This window comes from Lissotriton vulgaris, chromosome 6, assembly GCF_964263255.1.
Source record: "Lissotriton vulgaris chromosome 6, aLisVul1.2, whole genome shotgun sequence".
Taxonomy (NCBI): Eukaryota; Metazoa; Chordata; class Amphibia; order Caudata; family Salamandridae; genus Lissotriton; species Lissotriton vulgaris.
The window spans coordinates 1,009,291,884-1,009,315,352 of NC_141694.1; the positions used below are offsets into that span (position 1 = coordinate 1,009,291,884).

The following is a 23,469-nucleotide window of genomic DNA, read 5'->3' on the forward strand; positions in this document are numbered from 1 at the left end:
GGAGGACCTAAGTAACCTGGTTCTCACCTCCAACAGGCGTAGGGTAAAATGGGAGAAACTGGTAAATTTGCAAGAAAGCATTAGGAAATTGTATGAGCTAGCACTCCCCAAGTTAGAGGACTTGGATAATTTAATTAACCAACCCAGACTTCAAAACTTTAATAATAAATTAGCTTTAATCCACGAAGAGTTAGTGGGCGTTCTGGGTGAGGTTCTTTTCCCGGAAGTAGTGCAGCGCAAGCAAAAGATTCGAACCTCTACCTGGTATAACTCAGACTGTAAAAAGGCCAAGTCTGAGTTAATAACAGCAATAAAAGCAGGAACAGACAGGGGCAAGGTCGCTGAGCTTAGGCGGGAATATAAGGACATAATGGCGCAGGCAAGGTCAGAGTGGGACTGGGACAGATGGCAGGATCTCTCTCTCGCCCTAGAGACGAGGGATTCTAGGAGATTCTGGTCTTTGGTAAACATTGGTACCGGCGAACCAAAAACTGCAGTGGAGCCCAACATTGCAGCCTCTGTGTGGGAAGACCACTTTGGTAAGCTCTACGAAGATATCTTCGAAGGTTCCAATGATGTGGCTGCTGCCGTCCTATCCCAATCTGGCGACGGATTGGAATTTAGCCTTGGGGAGGTGGTCAGCGCAATAGAGAGACTGGCACTGGGTAAAGCACCGGGGCTGGATAGATGCCTGGTGACCTCTTTAGGTCCCATCCTGAGATCTGGGCCCCGTATCTCCTTATTCTTTTCAATTCTATTGCGAGCGGCATGGAGATCCCCTGTACTTGGCTGGGGGCGGAGACAGTACCCATCTTCAAGAAGGGCTGTCCTCTTCTCCCAGCCAACTACAGGCCGATCAGCCTTATAGATGTTCCTCAAAAACTTTTTTCCCGCCTTATACTGGACCATCTCTTGGACTGGATGGAGGACAATGACATTCTAAGCCCACTCCAGGCTGGCTTCAGGAAAAACACGTCCACCATGGACCAGATCTTCCGCCTCGTACTCCTCTATTGGAAAACTGTGAGGATCGAGGGGGGGAGGCTGTACATCGTGTTCGTGGACCAGAGGTCAGCATTTGACTTGGTCCCCCGCAAGAAACTCTGGGAGGTTTTAAGTAAGATGGGGGTCCCTATACACCTTCTACAGGTCATAATCCGGCTCCATGATGGTAACTTTGCTCAGGTCAGGTGTGGGAGGGGTGGAGCATTGTCAAAAAGGTTCCCAGTCCTTAGGGGGGAAAGGCAGGGTTGCATTTTGGCGCCAACCCTGTTTTGCCTTTATGTTAATAATGTTATATCCCATCTTGGTAATGTAAGGGATAATGATGCTCGAGTTCTGGCAGGCAGGAGGGTGCCGGCCATTATGTTTGCCGACGACACCCTCCTGCTCTCCAAATCCCCGATGGGGATTCAGCGGATCTTGGATGGATTTGGTCTTTTCTGTAGACAATATGGTCTAGAGATCAATACAGGGAAGACCAAATTCATGATATTTAACCCCTCACCCAAGACAAGACCTAACCCTTCACTGAGCTCCTTAACTCTGGAGAGGGTAAAAACATTCCAGTACCTGGGGGTAACTCTTCACGAGAACTTATCCTGGGAACCACAAATAGCAAGATCTCGGATAAGGCTGTCTCAACTATCTGGGGCAATTCTGAAGGTTACGAACACTTCCACCTATAAACCTATTGCCCCGGCAGTTGAAATGTACAAAACACAAGCTAAAGCGGCTGCATCATATGGTAGCGAGCTATGGGGGCACAAAGCAGGGTCATCATTGGCGAGTGTAGAAAACAACTTTCTGAGACGCCTCCTGGCCCTTCCCCGTGGCACGCCTCTGCTTCCCCTAAGATTAGACGTGGGTATCCCACCCATAGGTGAGGATCTGGAATCAAAGCCACTTAGATTCTGGCACAGGCTCTGGACCACCACTGAGCTTGTACACTATAGGCAAGATCTTACCCACGTAATGAATCTGAACCAATGCGACAAAATTCCGTGGTTGGCTTTTGTGAAGAAAGAACTGTACCGGTTGAGTCTACACGAGCTCTGGGAGGCCCCTGAGATAGGCTGCCAAAAAGTTTCCCGGAAGAGACTTGTGCAGATATATAAGGAGAGAAGTCTTGATTCCCTCGTGCTCGCACCTCATAATGGGATTTTAACTGAACGATTCCTGGAATCCAAAAATTCTTACTACTTTGAAAGATTTATGGATATCATCTTCCCGATACTGGCAAGAAAATTATTCATCCAATGGAGGTTTGGTACCCTGCCCATTAGATCTTTTACATGTAAATGGGCTAGGGGGGAAGACAAAATATGCCCCGGCTGCAGCAAGTATGATGAGGAGGAAATTCATGTTCTGTTCTTTTGCCCAGCCTACAATAGACCTAGGAAACACTGGCTAGTGCCTCTATGTAGGAACTTGGGCGTAAGGAGCTTTGTGATCTCACACAGAATATTGAAAAAAAATACTTCCCCTCATATAGTATTTGCAGTTGCAAAATTTCTAATGGCAATGTGGCACATCAGGAGGAAATTATTAAAATCCTGACTACCAAAGGATGGAACTTCTCCATAAATTGTATTGCCAATGTATTTTTTAACATCCATACTGGGATTGATTTTTGTTTTTATCTACTTTACCAAAGTATGTTTTAACACAATGTTTTAATATAATATGTATTTTCTGTAATAATGTTTTATATGTATCTTTTATGGCCTAAACGGCCGAAATAAAGAATTTTTGGATTGGATTGGAATGTCGAAGGGTCCAGAGTTTCGTCTCGAGTCGATTCCAGGATTAATCTAAAGTCTCCTGGGTCAGCTCCTACCTCTATACAACTAAAGGGGCTGGTTCGCTAACTAGGACACACTGAAGACAATGAAGTCAATCCACTCAGGGGCCCCCACGGACCCCTGCCCCCACCACATCTTCAACAGAGCCGCCAACACCATCGCACCCATGCTCCGCCAAACCATCAACCGCTCCCTGGTGACCGCCTCGTTCCCCGACGACTGGAAACACGCCGAGGTCAACCCCCTCCTAAAGAAACCCTCAGCGGACCCCACCGACCTCAAAAACTACAGACCCATCTCCCTGCTCCCGTTCCCAGAGAAAGTCATCGAGAAAGCCATCAACAGCCAACTCGCCACATTCATTGAAGAACACAACATCCTCAACTCCTCCCAATCCGGCTTCAGAAAAAACCACAGTACGGAAACCGCCCTCCTCGCCGCAACAGACGACATCCGCACCTTACTGGACAAAGGAGAAACAGTAGCCCTCATCCTCCTCGACCTATCAGCGGCGTTCGACACAGTCTCCCACCGCACCCTAATACGCAGACTCTACGTTGCAGGAATCCAGGACAAGGCCCTCGACTGGATCTGCTCCTTCCTCTCCGGCAGGACGCAGCGGGTCAGACTCCCCCCTTTCCTCTCGGACCCCACACCGATCACCTGCGGAGTCCCCCAGGGCTCCTCCCTCAGCCCGACGCTCTTCAACGTCTACATGGCTCCACTTGCCGCCATCGTCAGAACCCACGGACTCAACATCGTGTCATATGCAGACTACACCCAGCTCATCCTCTCCCTATCCAACGAGCCCAACACCGCCAGACGCAACTTTCGAGAAGGCATGGAAGCCGTCGCCAAATGGATGAAAAACAGCTGCCTTCAACTAAACACCAACAAAACAGAAGTACTCATCATGGGCCCAACCCCCGACGCCTGGAGCGACACCTGGTGGCCCACCGCCCTTGGAAACCCGCCAACCCCCACAGACCACGCACGCAACCTGGGAATCATCCTGGACTCCGAGCTCAAAATGGACCGCCAGACCAACTCTGACTCATCTACCTGCTTCCACACCCTCCGTAAGACCTTCAAATGGATCCCCCTCGAACACCGAAAGACAGTCACTCACGCCCTGGTCACCAGCAGACTCGACTACTACAACGCACTCTACGCCGGAATAAACAAAAACCTCATCCGCAAGCTACAGAACATCAAGAACGCCGCTGCAAGACTGGTCCTCAACCTGCCAAAACACTGCCACATCTCCCAGCACCTGCGCACACTCCACTGGCTCCCCGTCGAGGCGAGAATCTCCTTTAAGATGCTCACCCACGCACACAAGGCCCTCCACGGCACCGGACCAGCATACCTGAACAGCCGACTCAAATTCCACGCACCCCAAAGGACCCTACGATCAGCCCAGCTTTCCTACGCCGTGGTCCCCCGCACCAGAAAGACCAGATCGGGAGGCCGCTCCTTCTCCTTCCTCGCGGCCAAAGCATGGAACGCCCTTCCGCTCCACCTCAGACAGACAACATCGCTCCCCATCTTCGCAAGAAACCTCAAAACCTGGCTCTTCGACAGACCCCCTCCTTGATGGAATGGAACCTGCACCCCCCCCCCCCACCCCTAGCGCCTTGAGACCCTTACGGGTGAGTAGTCGCGCTTTAACAAACTCCTGATTGATTGATTGATATGGGTGGGACCAGGAAGGGCGGTGGTTACACCCCCTTTCCTTTGTCCAGTTTTGGCGCCAGAGCTGGGGCTATGCATGGAGCACCTAGTGTGCTCCAGGCAGTGTCTGTTTCTTGTCAACCCTCCTTGTCCCAATACAGAAAGTCCAGTCTGGGGTGGTGCTCCCACCTCTCCAGGCATGAATCCTATTGTCCAGGCTTCCCTTGCACTCACCCCCTCACTTTGTTTCTCTCTGCCTCTCCCTAACGCTTATCTCTCTTGCTCTACTCCACTTTTCAGTTTCTCTGTCTTTGCTTATCTGGCTGTCTCTCTGCCTTCTCTCGTGTTCTTGTTCTTTCTCTGCCCCTATCCCTCTACCTCGGTTATTGGCTACTTGACTTGATTTGTTCTGTATTGCAGAATTAATGTAGCACTTTATACCACTAGCGATGATGTAAGATGCCCTCTGATTGCCAACACGGTCTAGGGAGGCTCTTTCGGTGTGCATGGCTGAAAGAATGTGGGATGTAATCTGGCTTTTACAAGAAGTACTGAGCGTGATTTGTGTGAGAATCAGAGACATTCTAAAATCATTGTGCGGCAAATATGTACCTGCCCTTAAATCTGAAATTCTGGAGAAAGATGTGAGTACAGATAGGGTCGTGCATGCAACTGCACAGGGACGTACCTTCAGGAGGAGGGGTGTTTGTGGTGCTACAGCCCCCTAATAAATGCTTTTTCTGGTAAATAGTTGGGTACAGATGCTTTAAGTCGGGTATGGTGAGGTGTCGGTCGGATTTCACCAGGAATGTTTGCATACATGCAGACAAAAAATACACTGTCTCCCTCTCTGTTTTAAAAGTCTTCATAAATGTTGGTTATTTTACAAAATATTGTGTTTTCTCCCACTTAGTACCGCTACCCATCCTCATTTGTCTCCCTTTCCACTGCCACTTTAGCCCCTCTCATGCACCCTGCTTGTTGTATAATGTACTATAACATTAAATGCCAGCGCAATTTTTGGGAAATCTGAAGCTCACACCCCCAATCTTACTGACCAAACTACACCTCTGTGACTGCAAACCCGTATCCCCTGTGCTTCAGCAGCATGCTGTCTCACAGCTTCAAGGAACTATAAACAGCCAGGTTTGAAGGCTTTCACAATTTGAGGTGGTTGTCAATTATTCTTGCAAGAATTGAGTTTCAGAGGTGCCGCCCTGGACTGAGGAGCTTGCAGCAGTGCAGGGCATCCTGAAGGAAGTCATCCTGTGTGAAGTTTATACATTTGTGGGTGGGGGGGCACGAACTAGACCTGAAGGCATCAGAGCGCTTTACATGAGCACCAGTTGTGTTACAGACGAACACATTAATTGTTAGGTCTCGCTAAACCAATGCGTAAGCATTGTTCGGCGAGATTATAGTAAGGCTTCCGAAAAGTCTCCCCAAACTGCGGATTCAATTCTGTTCATGTGAGCCAGGCGCGTGTACATCGCCAGCCACATCCCACACCATGCCTCGGCATCAGACTTGAAAGGAAGCCGCTCCCCCGCCCCACTCCGCCCAATGCCAGAGCTAGTTTTTCTCGCTTTTTTTTGGTGTTCTTTGCGGCCCAGGCTTCATTCCACCTACCACTTTACACTGACTTGTTCACTTTCCTCCCATTTCTATCTCCTTCTCTCAGTCTCCTCCTTCATGTATTCCTCTGTCAATCTCCCTGTCTCCCATTCTTCATCTTCGATGCATCTTTTATTTTCTTAGATGCTTTGTGTATTTTCTCCTTTCTTCCCCTTCCTCCATACTTTCTACAACTTCATCACCTGTATTCTCATATCTTCTTTATTACTGCCTTCCTTATTTGATTTCCTCTTCTTCATTCCACCTTCCTTGTTCTCGCTCCGGTTTTCTCTTTCTTACCTCATTCCTCGTTCTTTCCAACATTGCCCCATCCTCTTCAGTCTCTTTCTCTGTCCGTCTGCCTTTCTCCGTCTCTACTTCTGCTCATTATTTCTTCTGTCCCCAATGTGCAGCTTCCAGTCTTTATTCCTTCCATTCTCTTCTTTCTATCCTGTTGATCTTTCCCCTCTACTCCTTCCACCCTGCATTCCCGCCTCTACTGCTTCCTTGGTTTTCGCGCTTTACTTCCGTAGTCTTTATTCTGTCAATCCACTTCTGTTCTCCTCCCTCATAACCCCCTCCTCCGTTTATCCCTGTCTTCGCCCCTCTTCCTTCTTCCTTATCATATTATTTTCTTCCTCCTCTCCTTTCCTCCCTCGTCTTCCCCGCTCTTTCTTGCTTCCTTGGTTCCTCCGTTCCTGTGTGTCCAGCCCCCTCTCCCCGGCACCTCTGACCTTTCCTGCTGCTTCCCGACCACCCTGACAGTCGGGAGCTGGTGCCTGTGGTTGCAGAGTCTGGCTCGGCGTGATTTATGCCATTGGTATAACAGCAGACACACTGCAGTCCATCACTGCAGTCCATCACTGCAGTCCCCCCCTGATTAAAATTCAGCTCCGGCCGCGACTGCAGCACTCCACAAATGGAATATTCTACATAATTTCCGAAAATGCTTGTTTTTCTTGTTTAAAAAGTGACCTTGTGTGATGTAACTAGTGTTCATTTAAAGCGCTGCAATACCTTCCGATAGAGTTCGCGCTAAATAAAAGGGCAGAAAAAACACAAGACAAATCGAACGCTTTAAAGCAAGAAAGGAACACCTCGGTGGGTGAATCACCCAGCTGGTGTCACAAGGCCCCCATAGGCAGAGCGGATGTTTCTTGCCATCCCCACCTCTGCTGATTATCTAGAGGCTACCAGGCCTTACAGTGACACCTCGTCACCCAGAATACCCTTGGCACCCTCTCCAATCTCACACCTCAGCAAAGAGCCTTTGATCAGCATTAAACAGGCGAGTGCTCCCCCCTGGGGCGCTACCTCCGGGCATAAAACACCTCCTTGAGTGTACCCGTTCTTTGAGGTAGACAGTACCACATAGGAGAGGTGCAAAATAAGTGTATAATCTTGTTGTAAGCCTTTATTACTGCAGGACATAATCAGGGTTTCTTTGCTACAACACCTTGAATTATATACAACACTACATTGTGCGCTAAAAACTGGAAAAATTCACATTGGAATGTTTAGAACTCCAACTGCTCAAAATTACTCAAAACGTAACCATGAACAAATCAATTTACACTGGAAGAATACTGAAGCATTTGCTGTGCGTAATATACTAAAAAAACAAAACATAAAACCGGTTTGCCCATAGGCAATTAAAACAGAAGGTGAACGAACTGCTCAACTTTGCGGAAAATTGTTCTTTAAGTCCACCAATGCAGTGTGCTAAAGTGTTTGGTCTTTCAGGGCAGTTTCTCAACTAGTTTTCATCAGTGGTGGTTAAGTCCCCAGAGTAATCATTTGGGTCAGCAGCATCATCCGCATCTGCACTTTCTGCCTCCACATTATCTGCTCCTCATTTTCATCGTTTTCACCATCAATGTCCTCCTTTTCGTTTTGCTCATTGTCTTCATCATTCGCATCAGTTGTTTCCTCAACTACCGATTCTCCTGTTTGTTCAACGATTTCAAAGGGATTCTCACCCTAAAAGTAAACACAAGTTTTGAACCATCTTTAGCAAAATTTTGCAGAACAAATACACACTAACTATTACAAAAGTAACAGCAAAAGTCTTGTGTACAGTGCAAGTAAAGAACTCAGATTTCAGATCACAAAAAAGCAGAAAGAATGTATTATTAGAAAAGGCATCTTACAACGGAGAGAACATATGCAGGACTTTTAAATTTTAGAGTATGTCCAGACAGGCCATAGGATGGAAAAATCCATGCCAGGTCTATGAATGCCCATGAGCTCCGAGGAGTCCTTGTACAGAGGGGGCGATGACTGGAATATTGAGGGTGGGCATCACATTTCCAAGAAATTAATTTCCTGCGAAACTACAATTTTTTGGGTGAAACTCAGTACGGAAGAAGTGTTATTTGCAAAGCTGAGGAAGGAGTAAACAGATCTGAACATTCAATATGCAGTGTGAGCCCTGGAGGCAGGAAGGGTGGAAGTGCAGCCACAGCATTACAGGCTGCAAGCTAATTGTTGATGGTAATTAACTTATCAGTTTGCAGCATGTGTACCCGTTTGATTTAATTAATGATTTTATTTAATTTGAATAGCTCTTGAATCACCCCCAGGGGGGTCTCTCAGCGCTTGGAAGCACAGCATAGGTCATGGGTACTCACAAACATTCTCTCAGGGGCCAAATTTACACTGTGGTTTGTGTCCGAGGGCCGCACCAGTGGGGGCGGGGTCAGTGGGGGAGGTGGCAGGGCTAGAGCAACAAAAAAAACAACTGACCATGAGGTTGATCAATGGTCCCTGCAGCGGACACCTTCGTCCACTGAGCCACCAGACCCGGGATACACACATCCTTGCTCTCTCTTTGTCTCCCTCCCTCACTCTCCCTACCTCTCCCATACTCTGTTCCCCTCCCTCTGTCTTCCTCCCCCTGTCTCCCTTTCCCTCTCACTCCCTCCCTTCTTTCCCTCTCACTCCCTCACTCTGTCTCCCTTTCCCTCTCTCACTCCCTCACTCTGTCTCCCTTTCCCTCACTCACTCCCTTTCCCTCACTTCCTTTCCCTCTCACTGTCTCCCTTTCCCCCTGTCACTCCCTCACTCTGTCACTCCTTTTCCCTCCTTTCCCTCCCTTTCCCACTCTCACTCCCTCACTCTGTCAGGGCAGTTTTCAGGAGTCTTCTGAATTTAAGATGGTCCAGTCACTGTCTTAGGGCCAGCTGTAGTTGATTCCAGATGAAGGGTGCGAGAAGGACTTGCCTCCGGGTCTAGCCTTTTTTATGTTGGGGCTTTTGAGGAGCGATTGGGAGCTGGCGCGCAGAGTCCGAGCCGGGTAATAGCGGCGAAATTTCTCTACTACATCGGGAGGGCCATTGCCCCAGATAGCTTTGTGTGTGAGACAGCAGATCTAGAATTTCACGCGCTGTCGTATGGGCAGCCAGTGTAGCTGATGAGGGAGGGGAGAGGAAGCTGATCTGGGGGGAGCATTCAGAACCGTGCAGGCGGCTGTGTTCGGTATCATTTGCAATTGGTTTAAGGAGGACTCATTTGCTGCGATCAATAGGGCGTTGCAATAGTCCAGCTTGCTTGGTATCAGGGCCTGTGTTAGGGTTTTCCTTGTTGTGTCGGGGAGATAAGTAAAAGCTTTCCTGTGGAAGCAGGATCAGACTGTGTGAGTAACGTGTTTCTTCATGTTTAGGGACCGTTGAAGGTGAACATAGAGGTTTTTGACTGTGGTTGCCGGGGTCGGGGGTGTGCCTAGTTCTGGGGGCCACCAGGAAGGTGACCAGAGGAGGGGGCATCTCCAAAGAGCAGAACCTCAGTTTTTGCAGCGTTCAGCTGGAGGAAATTGCTTTCCATCCAGTGAGATTTCCAGCATTCCTAAAGAGAAGGTAGATTGGGCAGATTGGGAAGTTTTATTGAAAGAGAAGGTAAGCTGTTGATGCTTTTATGCCTGTGGCTGAAGGGTTACCCATGTGTGGTGTGAAATTCGCTTTTAAGTAGAACTGCAGAATGGCCATATTTATGGTTGAATACAAGACTGCAACAGAAATATACTTACTAGAAATACCAATAAAGAATTTGCTGGATTACATTTATATTTAAAGCAGACATCTCCAACGGATAGCTCTGAATCTACTGGCAGCTCACCAATACCCTGGAAGATTGGGGGTTTGACAGTGTGAAAACACGAGTCAGGATACAGGTATCCTGAACCTATAGGACACATGGAGGGACCCCCTCATGGGCAATTGCTTTTTTTTAAAAACCTATTAAAATTTTAAGTGCTGACTTTTCTATGGTTGTGTGGGTAAAAATGCAAATGCTACTTACCAGTATGCATCTGTTCTTGGCATGTAGGGCTGCTGACATTCATATCTGTGCATAGATCGCCGCCTAGTGTTGGGTCCGGATGATTGCACATTGTTGTCCTGGAAGAGTCTTCGAAGTATCACGAGATAGGTGGCTCCTCCCCTGGACTACAGTGCGCATGGGCATCGCCTCCATCCCCAGATTGTTTTTAGCCATTGGCAGAGATGGAGTGAAGTATGTGAGTGATGACCATGCTATGAGCATATATGTACATATGAATGAACACTGCAGCTGCTACGGGCGCCGGGGAGGAGGGTGGGCGATATGAATGTCAGCAGCCCTACATGCCAAGAACAGATGCATACTGGTAAGTAGCATTTGCAGTTCGAGGCATGTGGGCTGCTGAATTCATATCTGTGCATAGAATACATAGCAGTCCCTCCATTAGCGGCGGCCACCCGTGCCAGCTGCAGCAGTCTGAAAAAGTGTCTTGAGAACAGCCTGACCAACAGCTGCCTGCTGTTTGGAGTGCACGTCTACACAGTAGTGTTTAGTGAAAGTATGTGTGGTAGACCATGTGGCTGCTCTACAGATATCTTCTAAGGGAATGTTACCTAGGAAAGCCATAGAGGCCCCCAACTTCCTGGTGGAGTGGGCCCTGGGTGGTACAGTGAGAGTGCGCTTAGCTTTAGCGTAGCAGATTTGAATGCATTTCACGATCCACCTAGCGATCCCAGCTTTGGAGATAGCGTTCCCCTTGTGGTGTGTGGCAAAAGCAACGAAAAGCTGCTTGGTTTTGCGAAAATCTTTTGTCCTGTCTACATAGTACATCAAGGCTCTTTTAACGTCAAGGGTGTGGAGCATCCGCTCCGCCAGCGTCTCTGGGTTCTGGAAAAACACCGGCAACTCAATTGTCTGGTTTATATGGAATTGAGATACAACCTTGGGTAAGAATTTAGGGTTAGTGCGGAGCACAACCCTGTTAGCATGTACCTGGAAGAAAGGTTCTTGGATGGTGAGTGCCTGCAGCTCGCTAACCCTCCGTAGCGATGTAATTGCTACTAAGAACGCAACCTTCCAAGTCAGAAACTGAAGCTCACAAGAGTGCAGTGGCTCGAAGGGAGGACCCATCAGTCTTGTAAGAACCACATTGAGGTTCCATTCTGGAGCTGGTGGGGTCCTTGGCGGAATGACTCTCTTGAGTCCTTCCAGAAAAGCCTTGATAGCAGGGACCTTAAAAAGTGACAGGTGTTGCCTATTCTGGAGGTATGCTGCCATAGCAGACAGGTGAATGCGGATGGAAGAGTACGCCAAATTGCATCGATACAGGTGGAACAGGTAACAAATGATGTTTTGAATGGAAGCATCTAGCGGGTCAATATCGTGGTTAACACAGTAAATGACAAACCTCTTCCATTTAGCCGCATAACAAGCTCTAGTAGTGGGCTTCCTTGCCTCCCGAATGATGTCCATGCAATCGGGAGGAAGATTGAGGTAGCCAAACTCTAGGACTTCAGGAGCCAGATCGCCAGGTTGAGCTGTTGCGGATCTGGGTGCTGAATGTCGCCATGGCTCTGCGCCAGAAGGCTGGGAGTGAGATGAAGCCTTTGATGCGGTACCACGGAGAGTTCCAGAAACGTGGTGTACCATGGTTGGCGAGCCCACGTTGGAGCAACCAGGATGAGAGTCATCGAGTGCTGCCTGAGCTTGCGTGCCACCAGCGGTATCAGAGGTGCTGGGGGAAAAGCGTACGCAAATCTGCCTGACCAGTTCATCCACATCGCATTGCCCTGTGATTGCGGGTGTGGGAACCTGGCGGCGAAGCTTTGGCATTTTGCGTTCTCCTTTGTGGCGAACAGGTCTATCTCTGGATGACCCCACCTTTGGAAGTACGGTTGGAGTACTGATGGATGTATCTCCCACTCGTGCATTTGGTGGCTGTGCCTGCTGAGCAGGTCCGCCATCTGGTTGTCCTTGCCCGGGAGATGCTCTGCCATGAGGAAGATGTTCCTCTGAATGGCCCACTTCCACATGCTCTGAGCCAGATGAGACAGCTGCGGAGAGTGGGTGCCCCCCTGCTTTTGAATGTAGTACATGGCTGTCATGTTGTCCGTCCGGATCAACACGACTTTGTTGCACAGATGTACTTGAACGCCTTTAAGGCCATGAAGATTGCCATCAATTCCAACACTTTGATGTGCATCTTCCTTTGCTGTAGTGTCCATAGTCCCTGCACTGTGTAATGGAGTACATGCGCTCCCCATCCTTGGAGAGAGGCGTCCGTTGTCAGGACAATCTGTGGCACAGGCTCTTGGAATGGTCGGCCCTTGCAAAGGTTGTGTGGATTCCACCAATGCAGAGAGTTGTATGCCCGACCGCTCACCAACACTAGGTCTGTCAGTTGCCCATGAGCCTGAGTCCACTGACGTGCTAGGCACTCCTGAAGCGGACGCATATGTAGTCTCACGTGCGGGACAATGGAGATGCAGGAGGCCATCATGCCTATCAACTGCATGAACACCTTCGCTGGAAGCGAGTGTTGGGGTCTGAATCGTTGGATCAGCGCCTGGATACTGGCGATTCTCACTGAATTTGGCTGCGCAGTGGCTGCCAGAGTGTTTATTGTCGCGCCCAGATACTGTCGCACGTGGGCGGGCTGGAGATGGGACTTTGGGTAGTTCAGAGAGAATCCCAGATCGTGCAGGAGATGAATGGTGCGTGACACATGATCGACGCACTGTTGTTCTGTCTTTGCTTGAATGAGCCAGTCGTCCAGGTAGGGGTAGACATGGACGTTCTGGCGACGGAGATGCGCCGCCACAGTCGCTAGGCACTTCGTAAATACCCTCGGCGCTGTGGTGACCCCGAACGGCAGAACCCTGAACTGGTAATGCTGGTCTTGAAGCGTGAATCTGAGATACTTCCTGTGGGAAGGATGCAGGGGGATATGAAAATAGGCATCTTTCAGATCCAGCGTAGCAGCGGGAGTACTTGCTGTAACGTGAGCATATGGAAGTGCTCCGAGAGAATGTACCAGTTGAGAGGCCTGAGGTCCATGATGGGTCTGAGGGATCCGTCCTTTTTGGGGATTAGGAAATACAGGGAGTAAACCCCTGTTCCCCTTTCCTGCAATGGAACGAGCTCTATTGCCCCTTTTTGCAGCATGACTAGAACTTCCTGCTGCAACAAGGTCAAGTGCTCGCCGGACATAGGACGGCTCCTTGGGGGTATGTTTGGTGGAATGGAAGTAAGTTCCAGACAGTAACCGTACTGGACAAGAGACTTGACCCACCTGTCCGTGGTGATGGATTTCCACGCGGGCAGGAACTGCTGGAGTCTCCCCCTGACCGGTGTTGTATGGTCGGGGGGCAGTGACAAGATGTCACTGCTTGTTGGCGGTGGTGGACCTGGAGCTGTTGTTCCCACGTCCCCTGCCTTTGACGTTATTGCCTCTGTAGCCACCTCTACCCTTGTTGTTGTATGAGGTTTGGGTGTTACTTTTGTAATATTGTGTGGACTGCGATGCCTGACCCCTTGAGGTGCCTCTGGAATTGGAGCGGCGAAAGGAACCACTCCGAAACTGTTGGGACTGGAGGGCCCCCATAGACTTGGCAGTGTCTGTATCTTTTTTCATTTTTTCCAGCGTCGCATCCACCTCAGGGCCAAACAGGTGGTCAGGATTAACTGTTTGGTTCAGTATTGTTGTCTGAATATCAGGCTTGAACCCTGAAATTCGAAGCCAAGCATGCCGTCTAAGCAACACACTGGTGTTGATTGCCCTGGAGGCTGTATCGGCCACATCTAGCGCACATTTTATGGATGAGTTTGTGATGAGCTTTCCTTCCTGAATCAGCATTTCCCCTGCCTCCTTGTACTGGTCAGGCAAGTGTTGCAGTAGTGATTCTAAGGTGTCATAGTGCGCCCTATCGTAGCGTGCAAGCAGGGCCTGTGTGTTGGAGATCCTCCAAATATTAGCTGCCTGTGCAGCAATCCGTTTCCCTGAGGCCTCAAATATCTTGGACTCTTTGTCTGGGGGAGGAGCGTCACCAGTGGTCTGCGAGTTCGCCCTCTTCCGAGCGTTGGATACAACCAAGGAGTCCAGTGGCAAGTGTCCCTTGATGTATGTAGGATCCGAGGGCGCTGCCTTATATTTTTTGTCAATGCGAGGGTTGACGACACGCGCCCTGGTGGGCTCCTTGAAGACCTCCGTTGCGTGTTTGAGCACCCCCTTAAGCATTGGCAGTGTTTTGACCGACTTTTCAGCCACTGAAAACGTGTCAAATAAAAAGTCTACATCCACAGGGTCCGAGTGCAGCTCGACATCGTGGTTAGCCGCCGCTCTCTCGATCAGAGCGTTGAAGGCCGCCGAGTCCTCCGTCGGTGACGTCTTGGCCGCAAAAAGTTGCGTGTCATGGCCCGACTGCGGGTCCTCCGGGTTGCCTCCGGCCGACCAAGGTTTGTGCACTTCCTCCGGATCCGAGTACGCCGGATAGTTGTACTCGGCGTCCTCCTCGTCAGCATCGCCTGCGGCAGAACGCGTTGGCGAGTGTCCTAGGGCTTGTGGCGACACAGGGTCCATCGGGGCCGAAGTTTCCGCAGAGTCCCTCTTATTTTTGAGAGGGATCCGAAAATGTTCCAACACCGGCTCGGTGGTGATTTTCCTCTTGAGGAGAGACAATTTCCCAGTATTGGCGTCGATGATGACCTCTCGACGCTCCTCTTCAGCAAGAGGCTGGAGCCGAAGCTTTGACACCACCAAGGCTGCTTTCGGTGTCAATACCTCCTTCGAGGGCCCGCCATGTTTCGGCGCGAAAGCCTTCGGCGTCGACTTTGGCGGCAGGGTAAAGCGGATAGGCGTTTGCGCCTTCGCAGGCTTCGGCGTGTGCTTAGGCGCCACGGTGTCCGGATCGGGAACCCCATCGTCGTTCCGTATCCGCTGCAGGGATTCCGACACCTTCTTCGTTAACGCAGGAGAGGGCTTGACCGGCTCAAGCGATCTCCCCGATCCGGGAGTCTGGTCGATGGCAGGCACCTTCTTCGGGGCCGACACAACACGCGCCTTGTCCCCAAGGTCCGGCGCGGGCTGAGCCCGGGTCGCGTCGTCGCCCTGACGCTTCTTCGGAGCCGTCTTCGGGTCCTCGACCCCGACCATCTTCGGCGCCGACGCAGCCGCGTCGGTCGACTTCGCCTTCGGCGTCGACCCCGAGGGCTTCGGGTCGGCCATTTTGGCGTGGCTCTTCAAGTCGGCCATCTTGAATTTTTTGGAAGTTGACGCCTCCAGAACCTTCTGCCCCAGCGCTTTCACTTTCGGTTTCGAAACCGAGGGAGCGTGACCCGATGGCTTCACTTTCGTTTTCTTCAACGGGAGTGGTGCCTCATAAATGTCCGTGACCGGGCCCGGAGGCGGGGACGTTGGACTCATAACGAGGTCTTGGGTAAGGCCCGAAGGCGATCCCTCGACCTGGGCCGTGTGAAGGGGATTGACCCCTGAGTCTGGTTGGGGATGCTCCTCCTCCGAGCTATCCCCTACGGTGGCAATAGCCCGATCGTCGTCCCCTACCTCGTCGGCGACTTCGTCAAAGTCCTCATCACCCGCGTCGTAGGCATCCCCTTCGGACGCGGGACTAGAGTCCAAAACTTGTACGTCGTCGTCGTCTCCAACAGATTCTTCAAATATGTCGTCTGGTGGGGGCGCCGTGGTAGCCGAGAACTTGGCCTGGAGCCTAGCGGCCCGACGAATCTTTAGAGTCTTCTTGCACCGGAATTTCGAACACGCCATGCAGCTGTTCTCGTCATGGTCCGGTGACAAGCATGTATTGCACACAGGGTGCACGTCGAGGTGTGAATACTTGGAGTTACACACCGGGCACTTCTTGAACGGAGTCCGCTCCATAGCAGAAGTGTAGTGTAGGCCCGTCCGCGCCGAGAGCACGCGGAAGGGTAGCAAGAGTTCGGAGTTGAGAGTCAGACAAGAAACCCGAACGCAACTATACCGACGCTCAGCCTAAAGACCTTTTGGTCTCGAGTAGAAAAGTTGAACAACTATCGGTTCCGACAGAGGGAACCGAAACACATCCGAACCCAATGGCGGAAAAAAACAATCTGGGGATGGAGGCGATGCCCATGCGCACTGTAGTCCAGGGGAGGAGCCACCTATCTCGTGATACTTCGAAGACTCTTCCAGGACAACAATGTGCAATCATCCGGACCCAACACTAGGCGGCGATCTATGCACAGATATGAATTCAGCAGCCCACATGCCTCGAACTGAAACTAACGTCCCTGGAACCTTTGGCATTTTCAGTGGGTTGTAAAACTTTAATTGAGACAGACATCTGAGTAGTCAGAACAATAATTCTGGAAGGCATGGTCACTCACCATTGTGGTAGCTCTCATAGAAAAAGTTGGACTGCCGATTTAACTGGCCAGGCAATTATTTAACTTTAGGCAATAGGTTCAATGTCTTCAGATATGGCTCCTAAAAATCTTACCGTTGCATACTGTTCGTACCGGGACTTGACTGTTGGGTTGTTTAGGATACTTGTAGCAGTGAGTACGCTCTCCCTTTTTATTTGTTCCTTGTAAGCCTGGAATTTTTTTTAGATAAATAAACGTTAATTTATACACATACTGCTAGTTCAACTACAATAACTTGGTTGGAACCTAGAAGAGAAGGCATTCAATGTGGACAGAAACCCTTTAGAAACTACTCTGCCACCAGGGTGTGCCAGATAAGCGTTTAAAAAACACCAGGGACTCTTATTAGGGAATGACCCGCAATCTCGCTCCCTCCACAAGCAAGCAATCAAACCCCACCAAGCAGGCTGTGACCTGAAACCCCCAAGGGAAAAGAGCACAGCCAAGAGACCAGGCGAGCAGGACTCCAAGGCAGACTGCAAGGCAACAGGTTACACCGAGTCTGATTGAATGGTTGGAAAAACCTCTGGTAGATTTTCTGAACACAAATAAAAAAACATTGTCATTTACAATGCAAATAGATCAAAGTCTCTCAAATGCGAGACCTTTGACGCACGCGTGCTTTAGCTGTAAACATCGTAAGATAAAGACGAGGAGCTGCAATTGCTTCAAAAGCAAAGATATAGAAAACAAGCATTTGCAATGCAATAGGTCTCGCAGCATTTAAGTTTGATTTACTGGCATTGTGCATGGCAGTGGTGGTGTGTGTGTGCATGGCAGTGGTGGTGCAGAGATGCAAATCAAAGTATCATGAAACAGCAGCCTCTGATTTTAATGGAATGTCGGCAGATAACAGAACCTAGCCAGAGATGAACTCCCAGCAGTGTTTGGTCCACCAACCATGTTTAGAGGCAATGTATTCAGGTTTACTCAAGAGAAGTGGCTTGTAGCTCACACAACACACTTCGAGGTGGATTATGAAATGGAGAGGGAACTCATGTAATTATTTCAAAGAAGGGCGAACAAGCTCACATTGTCTGTTGTTGGCGATTAGAAAAGCGACCGCGTAAGAGAAACTTAGACAGGTGTTAATGAGAACTGTGTAAGAGTAGTGTGGGGCCTCATTGGGCAAATGATAAGACAAGTACCTGGAACGTGAACCACAAATGTTTAAGATGAAAGGCAAGCTTGATAATGTGCTTTTAATGTAAGCTGGGACTCCGATGTCTGTGCTCTTTTCAGGACATGCCCTTTGAAGGACACAGATTGGTCAATGAGAGAGCCCAAGGATTTGGAAAAAAATGAAATAGGGAGAAGAGGCCATCCAATTTCAAAGACATGCCCTTCACATTGACAAAGCCTTTATTTTGAGATACCCATAATTAATATTATAACCACCACACTGCCCAATTATTTCAACTATCAAACCAATGCCAAGGTGTTGGCGATGTGAAGGTCTGTAATTGTTAATGACGTGATGGGTTGCACTGACATTCATATAGAGCCACTCTCACACAGACAGAGCCACCCACACACAGAGCCGACAAAAGAAGCTATCCACACAGAGCGCTACACACAGAGCGCTATGCGCCACACACAGACAGAGAGCCACACACAGACAGACAGTGCGCCACACACACACACAGACAGTGCGCCACACACACACACAGACAGTGCGCCACACACACACACAGACAGTGCGCCACACACACAGACAGTGCGCCACACACACACACAGTGCGCCACACACACACAGACAGACAGAGCGCCACACAGACAAACAGAGCGCCACACACACACAGACAGAGCGCCACACACACATAGACAGAGCGCCACACACACATAGACAGAGCGCCACACACACACAGACAGACAGAGCGCCACACACAGACAGACAGAGCGCCACACACAGACAGACAGTGCGCCACACACACACACAGACAGTGCGCCACACACACACACAGACAGTGCGCCACACACACAGACAGTGCGCCACACACACACACAGTGCGCCACACACACACAGACAGACAGAGCGCCACACAGACAGAGCGCCACACACACACAGACAGAGCGCCACACACACATAGACAGAGCGCCACACACACATAGACAGAGCGCCACACACACACAGACAGACAGAGCGCCACACACAGACAGACAGAGCGCCACACACAGACAGACAGTGCGCCACACACACACACAGACAGTGTGCCACACACACACACAGACGGTGCGCCACACACACACAGACAGAGCGCCACACACAGACAGACAGAACGCCACACACACAGAGACAGAGTGCCACACACACAGAGACAGAGCCACACACAGACAGAGCCACACACAGACAGAGCCACACACACAGACAGAGCCACACACACAGACAGAGCCACACACACAGACAGAGCCACACACAGACACATCTTCTCACCTGCACAAAGGAAAGGACAAAAATGCGCACAGGCTTCGATCAAACACCTTCCAGATTAACTGCCCAGAATGCAGCAGCACGCACAGCTTCAGACCCAGCACTTACCCACCAAATACACTTCCGCCACAGAAGCAGCACTGGCTGGTGAGACTAGCCAGCCACCAGGGTAAAACCAGACAGAGCAGATGTTCTGAAGAGGCCGCTACCCACAAGACAAGGACGCCACCAATTTCCAGGACATGGCTCACCAAGACTAACTATTAGTCAGTCAAAGCTCTAGCCTGTAGAATGGGCAATCCAAAAACCACTTGTAACCCAACCATGTCCCCGTCCTCCCTCGCCCCAAAAGAATTTACAGTTAAATGAGATTGATAGGACACTTTGTAAGGCTGAAACAGGGCACATTAACTGTAATATCCAGACGCGGGTAGAAATCTAAGCTCGGAATCAGAAAGGGGGGCCCTGAATACTGCAGGGGGGCTGGGGAGTTCAGCAGTCAATTACTCTCTGCCTTGAAAATAGTACTGTGCCAAAATGGCCTCTTACCCAGAGTGACTAGTACATGTCGCAGCTCAGCGCCCATCACAGAGCCATTGGCTTCTTTGTCGAAGACCCTCAGCCCCTCCACAAAGTCATCGTAGGTACCCTGGTCCTTGTTCTTCGCAATTGTCTGCAGCATGGGCAAGAACTCGTCAAAGCCAAGCTTCTTGGTGTTAAGCTCTGGGAAGGAGAGAAGAGTTCAGAGGCGCAGTCACCGGCTGCAGCAGCGTGCCAGGCTGGAGAGTACACATTAACAGTGACAATGTGATCGTCCAAGTTCCCCAAAACACCCCTACCACCTCCAGTCAGGTTTTTGTCCCATCCCAGACTGCCAATGAATATTACTGATATGGTCCATCTAGCAACTGTGAACGAGGCAGAGATCTCCAATTCAATGTGTGGCACAGGGCAGGGTAAGAGCTGAGGGCAGAGGGGTAAGAGCTGAGGGCACAGGTGTAAGAGCTGAGGGCACAGGTGTAAGACCTGAGGGCACAGGTGTAAGAGCTGAGGGCACAGGTGTAAGAGCTGAGGGCACAGGTGTAAGAGCTGAGGGCACAGGTGTAAGAGCTGAGGGCACAGGTGTAAGACCTGAGGGCACAGGTGTAAGAGCTGAGGGCACAGGTGTAAGAGCTGAGGGCAAAGGGGTAAGAGCTGAGGGCAAAGGGGTAAGAGCTGAGGGCAAAGGGGTAAGAGCTGAGGGCAAAGGGGTAAGAGCTGAGGGCACAGGTAAGAGCTGAGGGCACAGGTAAGAGCTGAGGGTGAAAGGTGAGTAGAAATCTGGCATGTGGGGAATGAGTAGAGCACAGGATACAGATTGCTTAGTGGGTGTGTGTGTGTATTGAAAGGATAAGAAGTATGTGCGGACTTCTGTGAGCTCCCCATTCCTATCGCAATACATAATGCCTTACATACTAGAGTCACATTTTCTACAGCGTGTTCCTCCTGTCACAAATCAATATTTCAACTATTTATTAAACAATTATTGCTTGAAATAGCCTGGAGGTAGGACAGCAAACGCGCATATATACCTAATTTACGAGACGGTTTCCAGTTTCCCTTTGCTGCTGGGGGGAGAGTTGCATCATAAATACCAGAAATCATGTTTTCACAATTTAATCGCCAGTAACTCCTGAAATATTTAACAATGTTAATACCAGATCTGCCACGATTGTCACATTTTATGTAATATCCTAAATCAGATACAAGCAACACGTCGCGTCCAAGTGAAAGAGGCCCATTAGACTCTAATGCAAGCCTAAGGTTTAGTAATAATAGCCAACGAGGATATAGTGAGCACTTCTGACTTACCCCCTAGGTTCAATGCACCACAGACATAATAAGCCCTTGAGTCTCATCGTAACAGACTGTGCACTCTGAAATACACCGTAAAAATGTAGCTCCTTCAGATTCACCCAAGTTAATGTTCAACTGGGGGGTGCTCTGGTCCACGGATGAGTGGCGTGTGCGGCGGGTGCTCTGGTCCAGGGGTGAGTAGCGGGTGCTCAGATCTAGGGGTGAGTAGGGGTACTCTGGTCCTGGGGTGAGAGGCAGTTGCTCTGGTCCAGGGGTGAGTGGCGGGTGCTCTGGTCCAGGGGTGAGTAGCGGGTGCTCAGATCTAGGGGTGAGTAGGGGTACTCTGGTCCAGGGGTGAGAGGCAGGTGCTCAGATCTAGGGGTGAGTGGGGGTGTTCAGATCCAGTGTTTAGTGGCGGGAGGCAGACACGGTGTAGTTGTGAGTGATTCCTGCAGAGGTCCTGTGGTGATGGCAATGTCCAGTGTAGGGGTGAATGACTGGTGCCGAGGACCAGTGCGGGGGTGAATAACATGTGCGGGGGTTCATAACGTGTGCGGGGGTGAATGAGGGGTGCTCGGGTCCAGTGTGAGTGACGGGTGCCGGGGTCCAGTGTGAGTGACGGGTGTGGAGGTCCAGTGCAGGGTGAGAGATTCAGGTTCATCCCAGCCACTCGTTCGTCTAAACCTCGCTCTCATCCAGCACCGACTCCGCATCTTACCCGCCCAGTATTACAAAATAATCCAGCGCCCACCTGTTCGTGAGCCGGAGGGGTGGCAGCGAGGGGGTGAGCTCTCCGTCCGCCATATCCCGGCTCAGGACGCCTCCGACAGACAAACACTCACTGAGTAATTACAACACCTGGCTGCTGCGCTCCATCACAACAAACTTCGCCCAACCGGAAGTTGTATTCTGAAGAAATCCGAGCTCGGAGCCGGCCCGGCCGGGTCTGGCTCCTCTGGAATGCGGCTCCACCGGCGCAGCCTCGGCCCAGGCCTCGGGGGGGATGGACGCGGGCGGGCCACGGGCGCCTGCTCTGGGCACCAGGTTCAGGCAGAAAAGGGAATGGCTGGTTCCGTCTGAACTCAACAGGAGGCAGTTCAGAGAGCAGCCGCTGGGCGGCGCGTCTGGCGTTTACAAGAGAGCGCCAACCTGCCAATCACTCCCAAAAGACAATGAGGCATTGCCCTGGCTGCCGTAGCCTGCCAGGGAGAAGAGCGCAGAAGAGCATGGCAGGCAGGGGGTGCACAATAATCGAGTGAAAGCCACAGATGTATGCCAGCTGCACCCTGGCCATCAGACCCCATCTCTGCCCGCCAGCGACATAATCTTCGAACTTCGCCCTCTGGTAGCAGCGCACACACCCGGTCTACCCAGCCCATCATCATCCCAGGCTGTGCGCCTCACCCATTGGTGCCAGCTAAACGAAAACTGTTTAACCGGACCCCACATACCCTGTCGTCGGACCTACCCTCTGGTGCCAGCCACACAGCGGCGGCTGAACGGCACCGGCTAGACTTGGAACCGCATTCTCCCTTACGAGCCAATCTCTAGAGATAGATAGAGGTAGGGCGATAGATAGAGGGAGGGAGGGCAATAGATAGATAGAGGGCGATAGATAGATAGAGGGCGATAGATAGAGGGAGGGCGATGGATAGATAGAGGGAGGGCGATAGATAGATAGAGGGAGGGCGATAGATAGATAGAGGGAGGGCGATAGATAGATAGGAGGGCGATAGATAGAAGGAGGGCAATAACAGACAGATGTCCCTTCCATTGGCTAGCCTCCATTTATGGAGCTAGCCAATGGAAGAGCAGGCGGGACAAAGCACCCATACTGCTAAACAAAAGGTTTCGCCTGCGCGAACGCTGCTGCGCAGCAGATCGCCAGGCGAAACCTAAAAACCAGAAGCTGTCTATCTAGAAACATACCTTTTTTTGACCGCATTGCCATTTGATCCAGGTTTTCTCAATTTAGGTTTTTTGCCGACAAACGCCCCTCCAACAGGTTTATTAAGCGATTGCATCATCTTTCTTTTCATCCATCTTCCAGCAGGCCCACCAAATACCAGACTTGTCTGGTAATCGACAACAATTCCAGGTCTCTGCATACCGCCATAATCCTGCAAATTGATAACATAAAATTAGCAGAGAGTATGCAGATAAGGCAAGTTACATGGTGTGCAAAAATGTGTTAACAGTTTTACAATAATGGCAGGCCTAATCCAAGAACCAATGTTGGGTGGTCAAGGAATTCGTAGGCTAAGCAGCAGTTGTTGCCATTCTGGTAGGTGTAGATACTTCTTGGCTACAATTATGAAAACTGCAGTAAGGACACTGCTGTACAGGTTTTCATTTGCATTAGTGAGTTGAGAAATAAAGAAGATAAAATGCTTATAAACATGTGTGTGGTTGGGTCTG

The 23,469-nt window shown here is 50.3% G+C and overlaps 1 protein-coding gene across 2 annotated transcripts; it reads right to left on the bottom strand.

The window, feature by feature from the left end:
- Positions 1-7,822: 7,822 nt before the first annotated feature.
- LOC147708346 (myosin light chain 3, skeletal muscle isoform-like) lies at positions 7,823-23,190 on the bottom strand. Of its 2 annotated transcripts, XM_086925335.1 has the most exons (4): positions 22,981-23,190; positions 19,765-19,938; positions 16,859-16,954; positions 7,823-8,072 (listed from the first exon to the last, which is right to left on the bottom strand). In XM_086925335.1, the coding sequence occupies exons 1-4, from the start codon at positions 23,000-23,002 to the stop codon at positions 8,068-8,070; spliced, it is 297 nt and encodes a 98-aa protein (XP_086781461.1). In that variant the 5' UTR covers positions 23,003-23,190; the 3' UTR covers positions 7,823-8,067. The 2 variants fall into 2 exon arrangements, 1 of the variants encoding a protein (XP_086781461.1); XR_015296498.1 differs by lacking the exon at positions 16,859-16,954 and having other exon boundaries at positions 22,981-23,186.
- Positions 23,191-23,469: the final 279 nt, after the last annotated feature.